The 21,613-nt window shown below is 48.9% G+C and overlaps 1 protein-coding gene across 4 annotated transcripts in view; it reads left to right on the top strand.

Annotated features, from left to right (window-relative positions):
- ARHGAP44 (Rho GTPase activating protein 44) overlaps positions 1 to 21,613 on the top strand; it is a 146,930-nt gene that overhangs the window by 111,144 nt on the left and 14,173 nt on the right. For all 4 annotated transcript variants that reach the window (XM_082604765.1, XM_082604766.1, XM_082604767.1 and 1 more), the window contains exons 8-16: positions 34 to 102; positions 2,402 to 2,483; positions 2,936 to 3,063; positions 8,307 to 8,418; positions 8,831 to 8,912; positions 12,553 to 12,633; positions 15,237 to 15,350; positions 15,956 to 16,047; positions 18,032 to 18,212. In XM_082604765.1, coding sequence (XP_082460891.1) covers positions 34 to 102; positions 2,402 to 2,483; positions 2,936 to 3,063; positions 8,307 to 8,418; positions 8,831 to 8,912; positions 12,553 to 12,633; positions 15,237 to 15,350; positions 15,956 to 16,047; positions 18,032 to 18,212 — 941 coding nt within the window. The remainder of the gene's footprint in view (positions 1 to 33; positions 103 to 2,401; positions 2,484 to 2,935; positions 3,064 to 8,306; positions 8,419 to 8,830; positions 8,913 to 12,552; positions 12,634 to 15,236; positions 15,351 to 15,955; positions 16,048 to 18,031; positions 18,213 to 21,613) is intronic.

Here is a 21,613-nt window from a genome sequence, read left to right as displayed (position 1 = left end):
CCCACCTTCTATCTTGTGTTTTACCCCCTACAGGACCAGCTGTCGGCTGACATGTACAGTTTTGTGGCCAAAGAAATTGACTATGCAAACTACTTTCAAACGGTAAGGGTCCAGAAAGGTGAGGCTGCTTGAAGTCTGTTTACAGGCATCACGGTGTGGACAGGGAGGAACACCGGCCTCGGACTGAGGGCCCCTAGATTGAGCACGTCCTGAGAATGGATGGGGCTTTGACTGTTCTACCTGTGAATAAATCCTGCCTTCTAGTTCTCCTTGTATGGATTTCTCCAAAAGCCCAAGAATAAAATTCAGCTTCATCCATGAAGATGACTGCAACTCAGTGATCTATGGCAGTGGTTCTCAACCAGGGGTGATTCTGTCTCCTCTTCCAGCAGAGGTCTGGCCATGTCTGGAGACGTTTTTGGCTGTCACTGTTGAGGGGGGAGGTGTTACAGGCATCCAGGAGGCGGAGGTCAGATTTGTTGCGAAATATCCTGCAATGCACAGGATGACTCTCACAACAGGGGATAATCCAGCCCCAAAATGTCAGCAGAGCCAAGGTTGAGAAACCTGAATGTATCATCAGTAAGGAACTTGGGAAGAAGGAGAAGGGGGATGGGGAGGGGGAGAGGGAGAGGAAGAAGAAGAAGAGGAGGAGGAGGAGGAAGGAGAAGAAGAAGAAGAAAACCCCACCTGGCGCGTATTTGTTTTTTAATCTAGATTTTTGCCCAAGACGGTGGCAAGTAGGTAAAGGAGGATTGATACGGCCTGTTTGCCTGTCTTTCATCAGTGAGAGCAGATTTAGAGAGTAGGGAATCAGGGTCTGAGTCATCCATACTTGAATAATCGGGCCCAAATATTTAGGACCCTGGCTGTTTACCAGGGAAAATACAAAGCAACTGGAAGAAAAAAAAAAAACTTGAGAAGAAAAAATACAAATGAAAAATCCAGTTAAGCTCATCTGCTTTTCAAGTTGGGAATGAAACTCAAATCTCAAAGCATCTCTTTATGGAAAAGGAAGTAACAGAAAAGGAAGGAAGGTAAAGGGAAGAAAGAGGAGGAGGAATTCTGAGAAGTTTAAATGTGTTGTAAGCGTGGGGCAGAGCTGTGGGCGGTCAGCACTCTCCCTGCGTGGGCATCAGTGGCTAAGAAGGCCAGAGTTTCTTCTGCCCTGAGAGAGAGCTGATAGGCGTTTCTTCCAACTTGGAAAGTTTATTTTAAAATAGTGGGATTGGGCTTCCCTGGTGGCGCAGTGGTTAAGAATCGCCTGCTAATGCAGGGGACACAGGTTCGAGCCCTGGTCCGGGAAGATCTCACATGCCGTGGAGCGACTAAGCCCTTGAGCTGCAACTACCGAGCCTGCGCTCTAGAGCCCATGAGCCACAACTACTGAAGCCCACGTGCCTAGAGCCCGTGATCCGCAACAAGAGAAGCCACTGCAACGAGAAGCCCACGCACCGCAACAAAGAGTAGCCCCCACTCGCCGCAACCGGAGAAAGCCTGCGCGCAGTAATTTTCAAGTATATTCCATCAGTTTTATATGCGAAGATGATATTTCATTTTAGAGTTTCTAAAACGAATGACATTATTGACATTCCAAGCATTATTAGCTTACCTAATTGCCATTTGGGTACCATTTATTGCAACATTCTGATTTTTTTTTTTTAATTCCCTTTTCGTTTTCCTTGGGGATAACAGTAGCTACTCTTCACACCAGACTTCTCAGCAGAGTGACTCCCACCTTTTCCCTCACACATGCGCAATTTTTTTTGGAGGAGGAGGAGGTAGAGATTCAGAAAATAAATGAAGTGACTGTTGTTCACAGGTTTTCCTCTGCTCTTATCACCATTTCAGCAGCTTTTTTAGTAGTGAGATGGGCAAAGTAGAACATCTTGAAGGACTTTGTTCTTTGGCCTGCATCACGATAACCAAAGCAATTTTACCTCCCAAGATACTTGAAGAGGACTGTGGAGCAAGCACATGTTTTCCGACCAGTTATATCTTGAACTGTTTTGGCAGAAATCAAGATATATAGAGGCTCATGGCATTTAGCGCCATCTCATAGGCACACGGATTTCTGAATGTGTTCTCCATTTATAGTCTTTCATTGTTGCACCTCTTCGGTGCCTTTTGCCAGGAGAACTGGGGGCGGGGTGCTCGCTAGGTGGGGCGACAGTGAGGGCAGGCTCAGCCCCGGGGTGTCCTGTCTTCCTCCCCGATTCCCCTGCTTTCCAGACTTCCATGTGTGGTCACCTCCCTGCCACAGAGGCTAAGGAGACACATGCCTATCATCGCGGGTGGGTGGAGGAGAGAGCAGGGTACCACATAGGGCACCCCAGTGGCGCGGCAGCCTGTGCTCCCCACCCGTCAGCAAAGGGTGACACTCGCTCTTGTGTTCCCTCAGCTCATAGAAGTGCAGGCCGAGTACCACAGGAAGTCACTGACGCTCCTGCAGGCTGTGTTGCCTCAGATAAAAGCACAGCAGGGTGAGTGCAGACATTGCCTGGACCGGGGAGGCTGGGGAGCCTGCTTCCCAGAGAAGCCTGGTGCCCTGTGCTTGGCTCACCTGCTGCTCCCCGAGCAGGGCCACGTTTAGATGAGCCCCAGGACCTCCCCCAGCAGGTGCCTTGCCCCAGCGGCAGTGAAGCCAAGCACACTCACACACACTGCCCCACGGGGATGAGTCGGGTGTGCATGAGCATGCGTGGAGGTGCGTGGGTGACAGGAAGCTCACCAGCTCTGCTCACGTGGGCTGGCCGTCCATTCCACCCACTCCCCGCATCATCCCCCAAAACCACAAGAATGGAGACTCAGCTGGGCTCCGTGTCTGGTAAACTTAGGAGAATCAGTGTGAGCAGAGGAAGGGAAGATGCCCACATCGGTGACCTCCACTGACCCCTTTCACTGACCCCTCTCTTGCTCTGCTGCCCCCCGACAGAGGCCTGGGTGGAGAAACCTTCCTTCGGGAAGCCCCTGGAGGAGCACCTCCTGATCAGCGGCCGGGAGATTGCCTTCCCCATTGAGGCGTGTGTGACGATGCTGCTGGAGTGTGGGATGCAGGAGGAGGTGGGTCCGGGCACAGCCGAGCTCTGCCTCGAGCAGGGCTGCTCATCTGCGAGATGGAACCTCTGGGGTCCCCTTCTCTGTTACCATCCTCACCCAGCCCCACGAACCCAAACCCATGAAGACGCGGTACAGCTGCCCCTCCTCAAACCGGTCCTGCTTTCTCCCGTGAGCCTTCGCTCTCCGGGGACAGTGGAGGATTGCAGGACATGATACCACTGGCCCTGAGGATCTTACAGCCCCGCCCTGTCCCTTCTTTCTGTATTTTTAATGTGATTGGGGCATTTTTCCTCCCCTTCTCCCCCTCCTCCCCCTTCTCCCCCTCCTCCCCTCCCCTTCTCCCCCTCCTCCCCTCCCCCTTCTCCCCTCCTCCCCTCCCCCTTCTCCCCTCCTCCCCTCCCCCTTCTCCCCCTCGTCCCCCTCCCCTCCTCCTCCTCCCCTCCTCCCCTCCTTCTCCTCCTCCCCCTCCTTCCCTCCTCCTCATCCTCTTCTCCTCCTCCCCCTCCTCCTCTCCCCCTCCCCCTCCTTCCCCCTCTGATCCTCTGCCTCCTCTTTCTCTAATTGAAAAAATAGACCTTTTAACATTTTTGGTCATAACCTTTTTATAGAGATCCTGAAAATATGATTGATACAGACATTAGAAAGCATTTCATATGAGTCACATGTAAAGAGACATTGGTGACTTTTGTTTTTCTTGTTGTGTAAATGTTTTCCTGGGAGATAGACCTCATCTTTGGCTTCTTATACAGGCAATTTAAAAATCATTACTCCATCTTCATTTAATCTGATCAGCCAATCAGTATTTATTTAGGGCATTTATTACTGAGCAAAGTATAAAAGAGTGAGATGGGGGCTTATGAACTTATGAGGGGAGAGGAGTCTAGCATCTGTCACATAAACCTGATTCATTCAAAACAGTCAGTAAGCACTCTAAGTATCACTAGGTCCAGGGCGGGCAGCGAGGGAGGGGTCAGAAGGGGAGGAAGCTGATGAACGATGAAGCTGGATGTCTGCTGCCCCCTATAAACCAGGCGTGTTTTAGATTCAGCTATTCGGAAGGGATGGGAATAAATGGGTTTTGGACCCCATTTTAAGTGCCAGGCATTTTCATGTATATTACCAGTGAAAAGACGGTAAGGTTTTTTCAGCCCCTGAGGGATGGTTTCATGGAGGGAGGTGAACTTGGCTTATTCTTTCCCCATCATTTGTTTTTAATTATGGAAAAACTGAAAGACAGAAGAGAAGATACTGCACCTCATCGCCTGGCTTATGGTCAGTCAGGTCCATCTCTACCTTCACCTTCCACCGCAGCCCCTGGCTGGACGTTTTGAAGCCTATCCCAGACATTCTGTCATTGCATCTGCAGGACTTCAGTGTGTGTGTCTCTGAAAGATAAGGAATGTTTCTAAATGTAACTGTACAGTATCATTCTATAAAAAAGTGAAAAGAATTTGTTGCTGCCTTCACATGCCTACTCAGTGAGAACAGGGTCTGGAAGATCAGGTCCTCCGACTTCTCCCGTGTTGTCTCCTGACTCTCCCACCTGCTCTATCCGGACCTTTCCGCCTCTCACCAGGCCTCGCTCTCACTTGCGTTGTCTGCCCCACCCTCCAGCTGTGCTTCAGATCTTCTCCTTTAACAACACGTAGGCTCAGGTTGCCCCAAGCCTAGAAAAATCTCTTCTCTCAATCCAACCACAGCCTCAATGTTCCTTCCCTTGCACTTTGGTTTTGTGTTTTATGCTACCCAATTTCTTTTTAAAAATTTTTTATTTTACTTATTTTTTATTGAAGTATCATTGATTTATACCACGTTGTGTTAGTTTCAAGTGTACAGCAAAGTGATTCAGTTATACATATATATTTTTCATATTCTTTTCCATTATGATTTACTGCAGGATATTGAATATAGTCCCCTGTGCTATACGGTAGACCTTGTTGTTTATCTCTTTTATGTATTGTAGTTTGTATCTGCGAATCCCACACTCCTAATTTATCCTTCCCCCACCCCCATTCCTCTTTGGTAACCATAAGTTTGTTTTCTAAGTCTGTGAGTCTGTTTCATAAGTAAGTTCATTTGTATCATTTTTTTAGATTCCACATATAAGTGATATCCTATGATATTTGTCTTTCTCTGTCTGACTTCTCTTAGAATGATAATCTCTAGGTCCATCCATGTTGCTGCGAATGGCATTATCTCATTCTTTTTTATGGCTGAGTAGTATTCCATTGTATATATAGACCACATCTTCTTTATCCATGCATCTGTTGATGGACACTTAGGTTGCTCCCATGTCTTGGCTGTTGTGAATAGTGCTGCTGTGAACATAGGGGGTCATGTATCTTTGTTAGTTAGAGTTTTCTCTGGATCTATTCCCAGGACTGGCATTGCTGGATCATATGGCAACTCTATTTTGAGTTTTTTAAGGAACCTCCATCCTGTTCTCTGTAGTGGCTTGTGCTACTAAGTTTCTTAAAGTAGCTCTCATCATCTGTTGCTCCTGCATCCTCACCACCACTCACTCACTCACTCCTCTTCTTTTTTTGGTCCCTTCTGCCCCCACGACTGGGCTGAAGCTGCCCTCACTGGTCCCCAGGGATCCCCACTGCTACTTCCCATGACTTAGTCCAGCTGCCTTGGCCGTCACTGCCTGTGAAGTTGCTAACATACTTGTCCTTGAAACCAGCTCTTCCCTGGACTCCTGGGTCCCCCCCGCCCCTGCCGGCAGCATCAGGGCAGCATCGGGGGGAATCTGCACCGCCCAGCCCCACCCTCTGCTCACTCTGATCTTTGCTGCGGTGCCATCACCCTCTCTGAGAGCTTTGCCTGACCTTAGTGAGGACTCAGGGTTCTCGTCCTCCTGTGGGCTCCACTCCTGAGTTTTCTGCCATGTCTTCAACATTTCCATGCAGATTTTCCTCTCACGCCCCCAAAACTGGACTCACAAGCTATTTTAACAACCCTCCCACCCCTGCACCCCTGGTGTTTGTCACTGCATGAAGCAGCCATCTCAGTGACACTGTCAGAAATCTAAAAGATTCTCTTTGAAAACTCTGCCCCCTTCGCTTTGACTCCGTCCATCACCGGGTGTGGTTGCTCTCTCCCCAGGGCCATGGCGTGGCTTGACGAGGGTCTCGCCCACTCCTTCAATGCATGTGCAGCCTGCTTTGGGGCTGTAGCAGCCTTAACGTATGCACTGGTCCAAACGTGCTCATGAGGCTTCCTCACAGGGATGCCATAGAGCTTTGGACATCGATTTATCTGACATACCCTATCCTGAGAAGGGGGCTAGCAGTCTTAGCAGGCAGAAAACTCAGTGTTCCGGATGAGGCATGTTTTCTTCTGAAGGAACTTGGAAATCTGAGTGGCCATAAACAGTTAAAGGAGCGAGGGGGATCCTGCCAGCATCTCGGTGTCTGGGCTGCATCACAGAATTCAAGGAGCTGAGCAGGTGAAACAAACCAACGGGTCTTCCACCCGCATCTACCTTCCCCGGACTTGGGGGCTCCCCTCCAGATCTGACCTGCTCGTGTCTCCCCTTCCACACGCCCCTGGCTTCCTTCTCCCTTTATACGGCAGTAGCTCACTTTTGCAGCGGTTCACGTGGAAGAGGTGACAATGACTCGAAAGTGACTTTAAGAATAAAACACGAAGGGGCTGCAGGAGGCGGAGGCGTTGCTGCCTCGTAACCACCCCCAGTCTGCCCATCCCCTGAGGGCATGGCCTTGATGAGTTCCTCAAGGTGTAGCCCTGTGCCTCCTGAGATACGCAGACACAAAGACACAGATACACACAGAGACACACACACACACAAAGACACAGACACAAAGAAACGGACACACAGACACACAAAGACACAGACACAAAGAAACGGACACACAGACACACACAAAGACACAGACACAAAGACACGGACACACACAGAGACACAGGTGCACACACACACTGTAGACCTTTGTGCATGCATCCACCTCCTAGACCTCCAACTCTGACCAGGTCTCAGTCAAAGTTTTCTCCAAAATACATCCTTTTTTAAAAATTCGAGTATAGTTGCTATATAATATTATATAAATTACATGTATACAATATAGTGATTCACAATTTGTAAAGGTTATACTCCGTTTATAGTCTTTATAAAATATGGGCTGTATGCCCTGTGTTGTACAGTATATCCTTGTAGCTTATTTTATACCTAATAGTTTGTACCTCTCAATCCTCTATGCCTATATTGCCCCTCCCCATTGGTAACCACTAGTTTGTTCTCTGTATGTGTTGAGTCTGCTGCTTTTTTGTTATCTTCACTAGTTGTATTTTTTAGATCTCACATATAAGTGATATCATACAGTATTTGTCTTTCCCTGTCGGACTTATTTCACTTAGCATAATACCCTCCAAGTCCATCTATGTTGCTGCAAATGACACAGTTTCATTCCTTTTTACAGCTGAGTAATATTCCGTTGTATATATACACCACATCTTTTTTATCCGTTGATCTGTTGATGGACACTTAGTTTGCTTCCCTATCTTGGCAATTGTAAATAACGCTGCTGTGGACATGGGGGTGCATGTATCTTTTCAAATTAGTGTTTTTGTTTTTCCAAAATATATCTTAAATACACAAGAACAGGAAGTCAAAGTGCCCAGGGTTCATTTATCCAGCAAATACGTACTGAACCAGAACGCTGGGTCACCCCGTACTAGGCGCTAGGGACACAGCTGTGGGCGAGGCTTGGGTCCTGCTGCTCCAATATTGATAACCGGTGATGAGAAGGATGCACCTAGTTGATCATGGAGGAACGGGGTGGGTAGACTGCCTGTCAGGTTTTTTTAATTAATTAATTTTATTTATTTATTTATTAGTTGGCTGCGTTGGGTCTTTGTTGCTGTGCGTAGGCTTTCTCTACTTGCGTCGAGTGGCGGCTACTCTTTGTTGTGGTGTGTGGGCTCATTGTGGTGGCTTCTCTCTGTTGCGGAGCACGGGCTCTAGGCGCATGGGCTTCAGTAGTTGTGGCTCGTGGGCTCAGTAGTTGTGGCTTGCGGGCTCTAGAGCGCAGACTCAGTAGTTGTGGCACACGGGCTTAGTTGCTCCGCGGCATGTGGGATCCTCCCGCACCAGGGCTCGAACCCATGTCCCCTGCATTGGCAGGCAGATTCCTAACCACTGGGCCACCAGGGAAATCCCGTCCTGTCCGTTTTGATTTTGTGCCTTGGAGATTCAGGCTGTCCTGTGACCCTCTGTCTGGCAGGGCCTCTTCCGAGTAGCCCCATCTGCCTCCAAGCTAAAGAAGCTCAAGGCTGCCCTGGACTGCTGCGTGGTGGATGTGCAGGAGTGCTCAGCAGATCCCCACGCCATTGCAGGTGGGCCTCACAACTGGAGGGGCTCCGGGGGAAGGGGTGGGCATGGAGGGTGTGCGGCCACGTGTCGGGGCCACTGGAGCCACGGGCTTCCCAGCATGCTCCAGGCATGTCCACTCAGGACCCCACTTGAGCCCTGGTGCCTGTGGCCCTTGAAGGGAGGCCTTCCCATCCCCCACCTGCCAGGGGAAGGGGCGAGGGTGGGAAACATGAGGGGGGAGGCCAGTGTGATCACCAGCCCAGGGCCCACGGCCGCACCAGAGCCTCGGATCCGGTCACGCGGCAGCCACTGTGTGACCTTGTCACATGGGTTGGGGAACCGTCCCCAGACGTGGCCCCCATGGTGGCACTGGCTGGTAGCATGTGTCTCTGCCGTGTCCCAGTGGCTCACGGACCGTATGCTGTTCATGTCCAGGAGCTTTGAAATCTTACCTCCGGGAGCTGCCAGAGCCTCTGATGACTTTTGAGCTCTATGATGAGTGGATTCAGGCTTCCAAGTGAGTACAGCACGTTTCGGGGTGTCTTCTGGGTTGTGGTTTATTTGGAAGTCTTTACTGAAATTGTGAAAGCATGCCACCTGGGATCCAGCGAACCCCTTTCTTGGTATGTGTCACGGGGAAAGGCTTGTACGTGTGCCCAGAGATGTGTGTACCAAGGTGTTGGTCGCGCGGTCACCTTGAATAGCAGAAGGGAATGACCGAATAAAATACGGTATAGCTACACTCTCACATGCCCGGCAGCACTTTGAAAAACGAGTAGAGCTATTCCTGCTCACATGTAAAGATACGAAGATTTAATCTTGAGTGAACTAAAGTTAACAAGGACCCACAGGATAGTCTGTTGTTTGAAAAAGAAGAAATACAAAAAACACTCGATACAATTTTAGGAGTGCCTTTATAAATGTATAACTGTATAAAAGAAGGTTCTGGAAAGGCTCACACTGGCGGGTGGAGGTGATTCCTTCCGGAGAAAAGAGCAGGACAAGGGAGTGGTGACAGGGGTCTTTACCCTCATCTGTAATAGGTAAAAAATATTAACAACAACTAACGAATAACTAACATCAAAATACAATGTCCGGGCAGTGGACACCATCGCACTTTCCTGAAGGTGAGCCTGGAGGGGGGCCTCAGCAGGCAGGTGGCAGGAACGAGACCCAGTCCCTGGTCGTGCATCGGGAAGATGGGGGTGTGGAGATCGGGGGGCTGGTGCTCAGCAGGTGACGCCCCAGCCATGTCACCTGTGTAGCTCCGAAGCGTGGGATTCCTGGCTTCCTTCCTCACTTGATTCGTGATTAGGATTGTGTTATATATTTTCTTTGGCCCTAAGTAAGAGCTGACTTTCGTACATGCTCCTGTTTGGAGGAATCGATTTTTACTGAGTAAATGGACACGGCTAGGGAGGACACAGGAGAATGGGCACCAGAGAGAGGCTGGGAGAGATGAGGGTGGAGATGGTCCAGGAGAAAAAGATACAGGAGGGAGAGGACCATTTCATGGGAGGACTGAGCTCGGTGCCCATGAAAGGATGATCTCTGGGGGTCTCTAGTCATGGGATTTAGTAGTGAAAAGCAGCCAGCTGAGCTGCTCCAAAAGGATGCTGGAGTGTGTATGTGCTTCTGTAAGAACTGGGGCTACAAGAGAACCCAGCTGACCTGGAAGTGAAGCCAGGCTGGCGTGTGCAGAGTTAGAAGAAGCTCGCTCCGGTTACCGTGCACACCTCTGGTTTTTTATCCATGGTAGAATAGAGATGATGCATTTTAAAAGGCTGGCTGACAGCCTGGTATTCCTACATCTCATGGTGGAAAGTGAGTTTCAGAGCCCACGATGATACTGATAATCACAGCCGATGCCATTTGTTGAGTGTTTATTAGAGGCTTGTCATCGTTCTAAGCTCATTATATGTTTTTAACTCATCTGATTTTCACAACAACCCGATGAAGGGGGTTGTGCTGTTTTCCCTATTTTATAGATGAGGAAGTCGAGTCACAGAGCAGGTGTTCGTGGCAGGTTACTTGCCGTCTAATAGATGACAGGATGAGGATTTGAGTCCAAGGAGTCCGGCTCCAGAACCCACGTGCTTAATGGCACTCCACGCCTCTCTAGAATGACATGGGGGTCCTGGGGATGATGATGAGTGAGAACATATCTTTTGATGGACACCTGCCCCTTTCATTTGCTGAATGTATGGGTGGTCTTGGTGACACCAAGCTGGAGGAGGAGAGGGCAGCCGGGTGCTTCGGGATCAGAGAGAGACCGTTCCCGATGATTTACAAAGCTGGGCTCCATTAGGAAACAGGGGTGAGCGGATGCCTTGAAGAGCTCAGGTCTTTGAACCAAGGGAAAGCAAAGGCTTCTCTCTGCCCCTGGAGGAGATGCATGTTGTGCGTGAAGATTCTGAGCATGGTGGTGGCGGCCACCCTGAGGCCACAGTCTCTAACGAAGGTAATTTTGCCCAGGACAGCCACCTTCAACCCTCTGTGTGCATCAGTCTCCTGCGAAGCTTTAAAAGATACCTAGGTTCAATGCCTGGACCTCCTTTTCAGAGATTCTGGTTTAATTCTCTTTGTGGCAAAGCTCCCGAGGCTACTGGGTTGATAACCATTGACCTTTGGTGAAGCTGAATCTCACCAAAGAGCCGCACTCACCCGAGCGGCGGATTGGCCTTCAGGGAAGCTCTGCCTTGGGCCGGGCCATCCCGGAGTCGGGGTGGGGACTGGCAGGAAACAGCAGGGGCAGTAGTGCGGGATCTGCCAGGCAAGGTGGCCTGGGACTTGGCTGGTCACGTGTGCTCAGTGTTTCCATGCAGGAACCACGGAGCAGCCCAGGGGCTGAGCCACGCCTCCCAGAGGTGGCAGGAAAGCCCGAGGCTCCCGTCACTCCCAGGACTTCTCCCTCTTCGTTCTGGCCACCCCCTCCCGTGCGACTGTTCCCCCGAAACCTTTGCCTGGTGGGCTCCTTCTGACTCTTTGGGCCCGCCTTCCTGGCACCCAGACGTCAAGCAGCTGGCAGTCAGGATCCGTCCCATCCCCGGTGTTCCTTCTCTGCGGAGAACTGATCTGCGGGCTCGAGGCTGTGTTTGTGTAGCTGGTTAGATTGTGAGCTGGGCTGGTGGGGCAGGGCGGGGGAGGCAACGGTCTCCTCTGATTGCATCCTGCTTCCCAGCCCTTGGGACACTGCCTGACACACGGGAGACCCTCAGTACGTGGGTGCTGATTTTTATTGAAGGGAAGGTCTTGGCAGTATCTGCCCTTTCAAGGGCTGAGGAGTGGAAAAGGGATGGGTCAGGATGGGAGGGAGGACTTCTGGGGACCCAGTGATGGCCACTGCCCTGCCTTGGGCCCCGGGTCAAGGGGTCAGAGCTGGGCCTCCCTGTTGGCATTTGCTTTTTAGTTTTTCTCGAGAAAAGATTCTTTGAACATAAGGCCTTCCTAACCGTGTCAGCCTTGATGTAGGTTTTCATGAAAAGTAAATAAAAAAATGTAGTCCTATAAGTAATTTCTTTTAATCCTTACAGGGTTTATCAGTAAAGAAACCCTTAGAGCAAATCTTTTTGTAGAGTAGAGAATCCTTTGGTCATGGAAATTATCCATCTCTGAGTTATGTCTTCAAGGGTCAGATGTCCTTATGTCTGTATGAGTTCATGTAATTTACTTGTTCAGAAGATGTTTATTGAGCATCTATTATGTGCCAGATGACAAGACACTTAATGTGCATTAACTAATACCTGTGGAACAGGCCAGTCAGCTGCCACTGTGGTGTGAAAGTGGGGTTGACCTGTTTCTGGTGTCCTGTTGCTGTGACAGAATCGCCCTCCTAATGACACCACAGCCCCGCCCACTCCAGAGCAGGTGTCTGGCCTCTGCCCTCCTCCCTCACCTGCTGCCCCAGCACCCATTCACCTGGGCCGTGTGACCTGTGTAGGGGAAGTTTTTTTTCAAATAGCCCAGGCAAGACAGAAAGAGACCTTAGAGGGGGAAATAATAAGAACCAAACATTTGAATGATAATAGTTTACTGATACAATCACTGACAACAGCCGGTTCCTTTTTCTCAAATATTTCGATGGCTGGTGAATATGAATCCTGGTGGGACTTCATCGATTCGTGCTCAACCAATGGCTTTTCCTGTTAATTTCCCAGCATCCAGGAGCAGGACAAGAGGCTCCAGGCTCTGTGGAATGCTTGTGAAAAATTGCCCAAGGCCAATTACAACAACATCCGGTGAGTGGACCCTGGAGACCCTGGGTCAAGGTTATTTAAGCCTCAGACACGTGTTTCCGGGCCAAAAGGCATGGTCATTGGCAGGCATGGTGTTATATGGTGTCCAAAGCATGGTTAACATGCAGGGTCTCTTTTCAACCTCAAGCAGCCCTGGGAGGCTGTGAATTACCGTTTTGCACATGAGGAAACAGACTAAATGGGGCTGTGAGACTTTGCAGGCTACCTGACCAGCTGTTGGCTAATGCAGTTAAGTTCTTTGATTTGCAAGGAGCAAAGATGAATGCAGGCTGTTTCCAGATACCGGGGGTTTATTGTAAAGATGGGTGCCCGTGGACACTGCAGAGAGGCTGACCAGACCCCGAGCTGGACTTGGCAGGTGTGTCCTGGAGCTAGGCTGCAGGAAGAAGAGGCTGGGAGAATATTCTGTGGTTTCCACCTTTCAGCAGCAATTTCCCACGAGTCTGTCTCTTACTTTTCTTGCCACCACCAGGATTTCACTTCCTGCTTCCTCATCACGTTGTCTGTGCCAGCATTGCCCCTGGGCCTCCCCCTCTCCTGGGTACTTCCTTAGATGCAGATTTTCAGCTTCAGCTCCTGCTGCCATCTGCCTGATTATTTCTGTTTTCCTGTTAAAAATCCCAGGAGCGACTTTTCATGACTTAAACATAGAATTACTGTGTACGACCCAGCAATTCCACTCCTGGATGTATTCCCAAAAGATTTTGAGAGTAGGGACTTGATTTTGTACACCTATGTTAATGGCAGCGTGATTCACAATAGCCAAGAGGTTGGAACAGCCCATGTCCAGTGATGGATAAATGCGTAAACAAAGTACACATACAATGCAATATTCAGCCTTCAAAAGGAAGGACATTCTAATTCTTGCTACAGTGTGGATGAACCTTGAAGGCTTTACGCTGAGGGAAGCCAAACACTAAAGGACAAATACTGAACAGTTCTACTCATAAGAGGTACATAGAGTAGTCAATTCATGGAGACAGAAAATAGAATGGTGGTTGCCAGGGGCTTTGAGGGGGTGAAGCAGCAGGTGGTCTGTCATTTAATGGGTGCAGAGTTTTAGTTTGGGGTGATGAACAATTCTGGAGATGGATAGTGGTGATGGTTGCATTACAGTGTGAAAGTATTTAACGCTACTGAATTATACACTTTAAAATGCTTAAATTGGTCAATTTATATATACAAAATTGAAAAACAAAATCCCAAGAGCAAGAATCAGATCGGTATGACTCTTCAAGTGTTGCTAGGCCACTGGCCAGCCCGTGGATTGACTCAGCTCAGGTCCCATGTCCTGGTCCAGGCATGTGTGGCCTCTTGGAGGGTATGACATGGCAGGAGAGGCTGTGGGTAGAGGTGGCCCACTGACAGCTTTAGGGGCCTCTGTGGTCTTTCTGCTCCATGGGCAGAAGGTAAGTCAGCAATTCCTGAAGGAGCCACATCACTGTTGTCCAGGCAGAATGGGACTGGACCCGCCACCTGTGTAACTGAGTCTGGGGCCTCTGTGCAGCCTGGCAGGTTTGGTGTGGTCTGTGAGAGTTCTTTTTGTGCTTCATTTGTGCACATCTCACTTACTGATTTTTTAAAAATAATAGCTTTATTGAAATACAATTCATATACCACTGTACCCTTTTAAAGTGTACGATCGAGTGGCTTTTTGTAAATCTGTAGAGCTGTGCAGCTATCACCACTGTCTAATTTTAGAACATTTTCAGCACCCCAAAGAGAAACTCTGTGCCCAGTAGCAGTCATTCCCCATTTCTGCCCAGCCAGTCCTTGGCAAACATTCATCTACATTCTGTGTCTGTTTGTCTGCGCTGGGCATTTCATAGAGATGGAACCATTCAACATGGGGTCTCCGAGTCTGGCTTCTTTCACTTGGCATCATGCTTCTGAGGTTCATCCATGTGGTAGCATGTGTCAGTATTTCATTCCTTATTAGGGCTGAATAGTATTCTATTGTCTGGATGGACTGTATTTGATTCATCTGTTCATCCCTTAATGGACATGTGGGTGGTCTCCCCTTTTTGGCTGTGATGAATAATGCTTCTGGGAACATTTGTGTCCACAAATTTGTGTCCACATTTGCGTGTGGACATATTTCTCTAGGAGTGGAATTGCTGGGCCACGTGCTAAGTCTAGGTTTAACTTTTTCTTCATTGGCTTCATTTCTTCATTGGCTCTCAGAGCCCCACTGAGGTTAACCCCAGGGGACGCCACCCCTAGCATGTAAATGTCCCCACCAATGACACCTACAGACTGCTTCTCACCTCTGCACACAGGGAGGATGGCAGGTAACAGAGGTTTGAAAAGAAGGAAGGACTTTCAGTCATTGTGCAGTGGGTCAAAAGGAAAGATGGAGAATTTTTCTGGCCAGGGTTAATCGAAGCAAATGTTGACAGCTAGCCGAGTGAGAGCTGAGTCCATCTGTTTTTGGAGCATTCTCGTGTCCTGACGCGTGACACGTCTTAATTATATTGTAGGATGTATGAATCTTGTTATCAGTAAGAGAAGTTTCCACCCGGTGCTGGGGGACCACGGCTGGTTTTGAGCCCTTGTTAAACCTGGCCCGTCTCACTTCCTTTCAGATACTTGATCAAGTTTTTATCCAAACTCTCAGAATACCAAGATGTCAACAAGATGACTCCCAGTAACATGGCAATTGTATTAGGACCCAACTTGCTGTGGCCACAAGCGGAAGGGTGAGTCCAGGGAGGAAGGGGTGTGTGGGTCCCATTGGGGCCAGGATGCTGCTGGGGCCTGGGCGGGATGGCCAGGGCCCCGGATAACCACCAGCCTCATGTATGTGTCAGGTCATATGTCTGTCTTGGCCTGCTCCTTCTTTAGACTCAGGAGACCCGGCATTCTTCAGATCTTTCCCGTTGGGAGTCTCAGAGCTAGGCCTGCAGTCAGGGTCTTCTCTGAGCTCATCTGAGTCAGCAGTAGGCACGGCAAGCTCTTCCAGGCCTCCCTGGCCCCCTGTGAAGAGCACACATCCCAGCATCTGTGGGACGGAGGGCTGTCTCAAAAGGGAGAACAGAGCTGGGAAAAGGGTGAATCTGGCAGTTATGAGAATCATACCTCACACCGAAAGGTGCCTCATACTTGGCGATTTTGAGTATGTCACTTGCTCGTCTCCTGTAGGGAGGACTTCTGGGGTATCTGCATTCCGTAGAGGCGGGGAGAGGTTCAGGAAGGTGAAGTGTCCTTCCCGAGAGGATGCTTTGCTCTCAGACTTCTGGTCCAGGGCCCCTTCCCTGCCTTGGCCGCTCACCTCGCCCTGCCCCTCTCTGTCCTGTGCTCACAGGAACATCACGGAAATGATGACCACAGTCTCGCTGCAGATCGTCGGGATCATCGAGCCCATCATCCAGCACGCAGACTGGTTCTTCCCCGGGGGTACGTGGCAGCATCCGGGTGTGGGCGTGGGCTTCTGTGGAACATGGGGGTGTCGCCGTGAGTTCCGAATCTGTGAAACCTTTGAGTACCACTGGCCAGAGGTGTGTGTATATTTGGTTTGTTTTTAATCCTCCTACACACAAGCACACGTGCACACATGCACACACACGCACACACATACACCACTCAGGAATGGGGTCAAGTCATGGCAGCTTCTTACTCTCATCCCCGGTCAAGGGAAATTCTGGCCTGAAGGTGCTGTGCTAACCATGCCCTCAGATTTTTATTGGTCTGACATCTACACCATAGTTTCTTTAAATCTGTCAATCATGAAATGCTAAAGCAGAAAAAAAAAAAAAGAGAGAGATGTTATGCTCTGTAGACGCAGAGGATCAACGTGGATTTGAGGTGAACATGAACTTTTTTTTTTTTTTGGCAATATTCCTGCCTCCTTTCCATATTTTTTTTAACATCTTTATTGGAGTATAATTGCTTTACAATGGTGTGTTAGTTTCTGCTTTATAACAAAGTGAATCAGCTATACATATACACATATCCCCATATCTCCTCCCTCTTGTGTCTCCCTCCCACCCTCCCTATCCCACCCCTCTAGGTGGTCACAAAGCACCGAGCTGATCTCCCTGTGCTATGTAGCTGCTTCCCACTAGCTATCTATTTTATATTTGGTAGTACTAGAGAATGGACTTGAGGACACGGGGAGGGGGAAGGGTAAGCTGGGACAAAGTGAGAGAGCGGCTTGGAGATGAACATGAACTTTTATTCCGGGCTTAGGGATCACCTGGGTGCCATCCATTCATTGCGCTAGGTTGTGTCCTTGGAGTTGCCCTCGGCATGTAAAGATGGGGCTCAGAGGCAACAAGATTCTTTTTTGTACCTCGTTCACAATGAAGCTCTCAAGACAGCTCCCTAAGATGGAGTTTCATAAATGTTCTTAGCATGGAAACACCACTGGATAAGGGAATGATTCTCAGTGGTGACAGCTTTGAAGAGACAGGCAGCAGTTGTTACATTAAATTCAGTGTTTGCTTTTTTAAAAAGTACTGTGCCTTATGTTTAGTAAATATTAAGGGTATGCTTTCGGCTGTGCAACAACAAACTATTAACTCATGTGGGGATATAATATTAATAATTCTCTGCTCTGTTCATCAGAAGTAATCACTTAGTGCGGATCTAACATTAAAGAAGTTTGATTGTCTTTTGGCTTCATGTGTTTTGACCGTGGCAGCTCTGAAATAAGAGTTCAGTTGATGACACAGTCGGGTGAGGATAGGAAATCAGGATAAAGAAATATAGGAGGTAGGAGTTAAAGGCATAATTCTGTAAGTTCTGTGCTCATTCATTGTCATTACACATAAATAGGCTGTGACCAGGAAAGGATGAGACTAGAATCCATTTGATAGCCCACAATCTTAGATCTCTTTCTATTTCTAACCCTTTAAAATTTATTTTTCTCTTTGGTTTTCCAGAAAGACAACATCATCATCTACAGATAATAATATTGCCTGTTATTTTCTTTTCTTGACTAATTCCACTGGCTAGCACTTCTTCAGTAGTGTCAAATAACAGTGTTGAGAGTGGGCATTGCTCTTTTTCCTGATATGATTTAGACCGCTCTGGCATTTCACTTTTAAACATAAGGTTTGAGATAGATTATTTTGCCTTTTTCAAAAAGAAAATACCCATCTGTTCCTATTTGGCTAAATTTGTTTTGTGAATCACAAATGAAAAATGCTTTATTAAATGCCCATCGTATTACATGCTAGGTGAGCCCATGTGTTCACCTGGTAATAGGATGAATTATATTAAGATGAATTAATATCAATAGATGATCTAACACTGAACCATGGGACAAGATTTTCAGGGGTGACCCATAAAGAAGTGGCCATCTCTGCTATCTCCCTCCTGCCCAGGAAGGGTATGGCCGACCCATAGACCATGTGCACCCATTCTGTCTTCCCCGCAGAGTTAGAGTTCAACATCACGGGCAATTACGGGAGTCCGGTGCACGTGAACCACAATGCCAACTACAGCTCAATGCCCTCCCCAGACATGGACCCTGCCGACCGGCGCCAGCCCGAGCAGGCCCGCCGGCCCCTCAGCGTTGCCACGGATAACATGATGCTGGAGTTTTACAAAAAGGATGGGTATGAGCTAGCACCCCTTTCTCAGTGTTGGGGGTTGTGGGATGGAGGGTTGATTCAGATGGGATGACAGGAAGGCTGCACTTAGCAGCAGCCGTTTGAGTGGGTCGTGTCTGTTAGCACGTCAGTTCATTCTTGATGCTCCCTTCTGTGCTATTTGGGGCGTTAGGCTTGCTTCCCACCCTTCAGGCCGGAAGTAAGTGCAGCCTTCCGAGCTGACCGTTGTGATCAGTATTGATTAGTTCTCATCAGAAGAAAAAAAAGTGGGTCAAAGGGGAAACTGAAAAAAGAAAAGATACTAAACACTTTATTTGGACCCAAAATTTACAAATGTACATCAATTCTCAGATCTTCAGCTGTTTTGTCCTGATGGTGGGTCTGCTCGTCTGGACCCCTCAGCAACATTCTTGCATCAGTAACACCTTCAGTGTGTAGTTTAACATTCCCAGTTTCAGCCTCTTTAAAACAGATTGAAAACCTAAACCTTGAAGCAATCTGAGTGTAAAATCCTTGTAAGTTTCCAAGAGTTGTTTTCCCGTCTTTTATGATCGACACCTACACCTACTTTGATGCAGTTGTTATGAGACTCATAAATGCGCCCAGCTTAATTCGCGTAGGAATGACCCTCTTGCACCCATATTAAATCAGTTCACATAATATGTAACTGCATGATGCGATTCCCATAAGAAGTCAAATGGGCATAAACAGGTTTCCTAACGAGCACAGCTGATTCATGGGAGGTGTCAGCTCAGCCCTGGCACCCACATACGTGGGCCTGAGTCATCGGCTAATGTATCCTACAGAGGAAAGGTTGAAAAGCCCAGAACTGTGGAGGTACGTGAGCCTTACTTTCCACCCCTCTCCTCTTCTGAGTGGGAGTCGACCTTGGAGACCCACACCTGTGTCCTGTGATGATGGGGAGTGTTCGCAAGGCCCAGTGTCCCTGCTCGTCCCCTTTCCCACCAGAGACCCTTCCCGGGAGAGGCGGGTGTGGGGTGTTTCTCTGCTCTGCGTTGTTCATTGTATTCTGTCTGGTGGGGAAAGAAAAGCTGGAAATTCTTAGAAGTTAAAGGGAGTAGGGGGAGATTTCACCAATCTATAAAAAAAAAAAGAGCATACTTAGAATCTGATCTTTGCCTCATGGGGGAGAGAGACAGAGATGCAGAGAGGGAGCGAGAGAGCTAGCAAACGCATTGGAATTTGTTTCTAAAATTCAGTTTTAAGTGACTGAGTTCCTGTGTGAAGTGTCTCTTGCGGGGGTGGGGGTGGGGGCGGCGGGGGATGCCCTGGAGGGGCAGTTCTGGTCCTTTGGTCCCAAGTGTTTCTGCATCAGAGGTGGGCTCCACCCTGCCAGACCTCATCTGATTCCCAGTCCCCTCTGAAAACCCATCCAGATGACCCCTATGAGAAAGTTATCACTGGGGAATCTCAGGGCGTTCGACATCCACTGGCCCCTACAGTATAGTCTTCGAAGAGTGTGAACAGCCAAGGTCATTGGGATTTCCGTGGACAGACTGCCATCCCACTGGGACCCCAGGGGCTGCAGGCAGCTTTACAGATGCTGCTGGGGCCTTAGCACCAGAGGGTTCTTACGGGTATACAGAGGCTAGAACTACACAAGTCAAACCGCCTCAGCTAGTGCTGTGTGGACGAGTCAACCTGTCCCTGCCAGACTCTCCCCAAATTGTGGACTTGTGGCCCGGATCGATAAGCTACTAAACTTCAAAGGTGGTTTGTTATGCAACTAAAGAGAATCAGAACAAACTTAAAAAAAAAAAAAAAAAAAAAAAGGATACCAGTGTTCTGCCCCCGTGCAGCTCGGTGCAGCTGCGCTTTCCCGTCTGAAACCTGATGTGCCGGTAGCCAATTCACTTGCGTTCTGATCCTTAGGGGGCCTCCACCAGGGCCAGCCGACAGCAGCCCCCGAATCCACGAGGATGTTTACACCAGGGCTAGCGGCCTCCCTCAGAGCTCAGTTTCGTGCGTGACTACTCATCCTCAGCCTGTGCTTGAAACTGCTCTGCAGGGGTCTTGTCTCACCAGCGCCCCTGCCCCCGGACCTTAGCCTGGACGTTCTGTAATTTGGAATAAGCACATGTAATTGAGAAGTTCGGGAGCGATCTGAACAGTGCTCTATGGAATGCTGGTTCCACTAATGCTAGGTTATGTTGGGGCAGGAGGCAAGGAGAGGGAAATCTGGGGTCTCATGTGTTCCTGAAACACAGGATTCAACACGTCGAAAGCCCTTTCTTGGGTGTATGACTTCTTAGGGTCTTTTACATGCTGCGACGTGCCATGCATCTTCACAAGGGGCTGTGGCATCATTTCCCAAATTTATTAGATCACAAAGCCTGTTGTTATGAGACAGTCAGAACTCGTGTTCCAAGGGACTTGTTTTTTTCAGTTGTGGATACTGAGGTCCTCTGCAGACCTAGTGGAAGGATGGAGAGCCTCCAAAAGACAGCCACCCTGAAAGGGGTTTATGTCGTGGATAGGGGGTGCAGGAATGTTACCTCAGAGAGAGCCCGAACCTGGGGTAAAACAAGCTTACCTAGAAAGTTCTGGGTACCAGGGGAAACTTTGACTCATACTTGGGGGTTGGATTGGTCAGCTGGGCCTTTGGGAGGTGCATTCTTGGCCCAGGCCCTGCCTCTGCTTCCACATTTCCAGGATTTACACCTCTGTGGATGCTGAGACCAGGTCTGTGAAATGTTGCCAGGTGACTCCAGGTTTTATGTGTACTGGGGAGGTGACGAAACTTTGTTGTTATGCATTTAGGAGAGGAATTATCCCTAGAGGAGCTGGAAATACCGGATTTTGGCCTTCCTGGGGGACTGCAGACAAGGCTAAGCCAGGATTTTTAGGATCCTTCTTATTCATCATTCACCTTGGCACCCGTCCTCCCACTGCTCCCCGACCTCCAAGTTCACCTTAAACGGTGCGGGGACTCCCAAAGCTTCTGTGGGTTTTTGGGGAGATACCAGGTTTTCTTTCCTCCTTTCTCTTGGTGAGTCTTTCCCAAGCGTAACTGATCTCTAGAACAAAAATCTCAACCTTTCTGATCTCTGCAGACTTGAATACCTCAAAGCCATATGTTGGCTGACATCTCTGGTTAGGACTGTTCCTGACCAGGATTCAAAAAACAGCATGACAGGGGGCTTCCCTGGCGGTCCAGTGGTTAGGACTCCGTGCTTCCACTGCAGGGGGCACGGGTTCAATCCCCGGTCAGGGAACTAAGATCCCATGTGCCGCACAGCACAGCCAAAACTGAATAAAATAAAAACAGCATGACAGATGTCTATCCTACAGAGGCCAAAAGAAAAACAAAAAACAACCACTAACCCCTGACAGCTCATCACCTGGAATGGTCCACAGCAAACTTCTGTTCTCAGTAATACATGTGT

Source organism: Mesoplodon mirus, assembly GCF_964341445.2.
Source record: "Mesoplodon mirus genome assembly, chromosome: 18".
In the NCBI taxonomy this organism is placed as follows: domain Eukaryota; kingdom Metazoa; phylum Chordata; class Mammalia; order Artiodactyla; family Ziphiidae; genus Mesoplodon; species Mesoplodon mirus.
The sequence above is the reverse complement of the archived record's forward strand: the minus strand, read 5'-3'. Positions and strand labels throughout refer to the sequence as shown.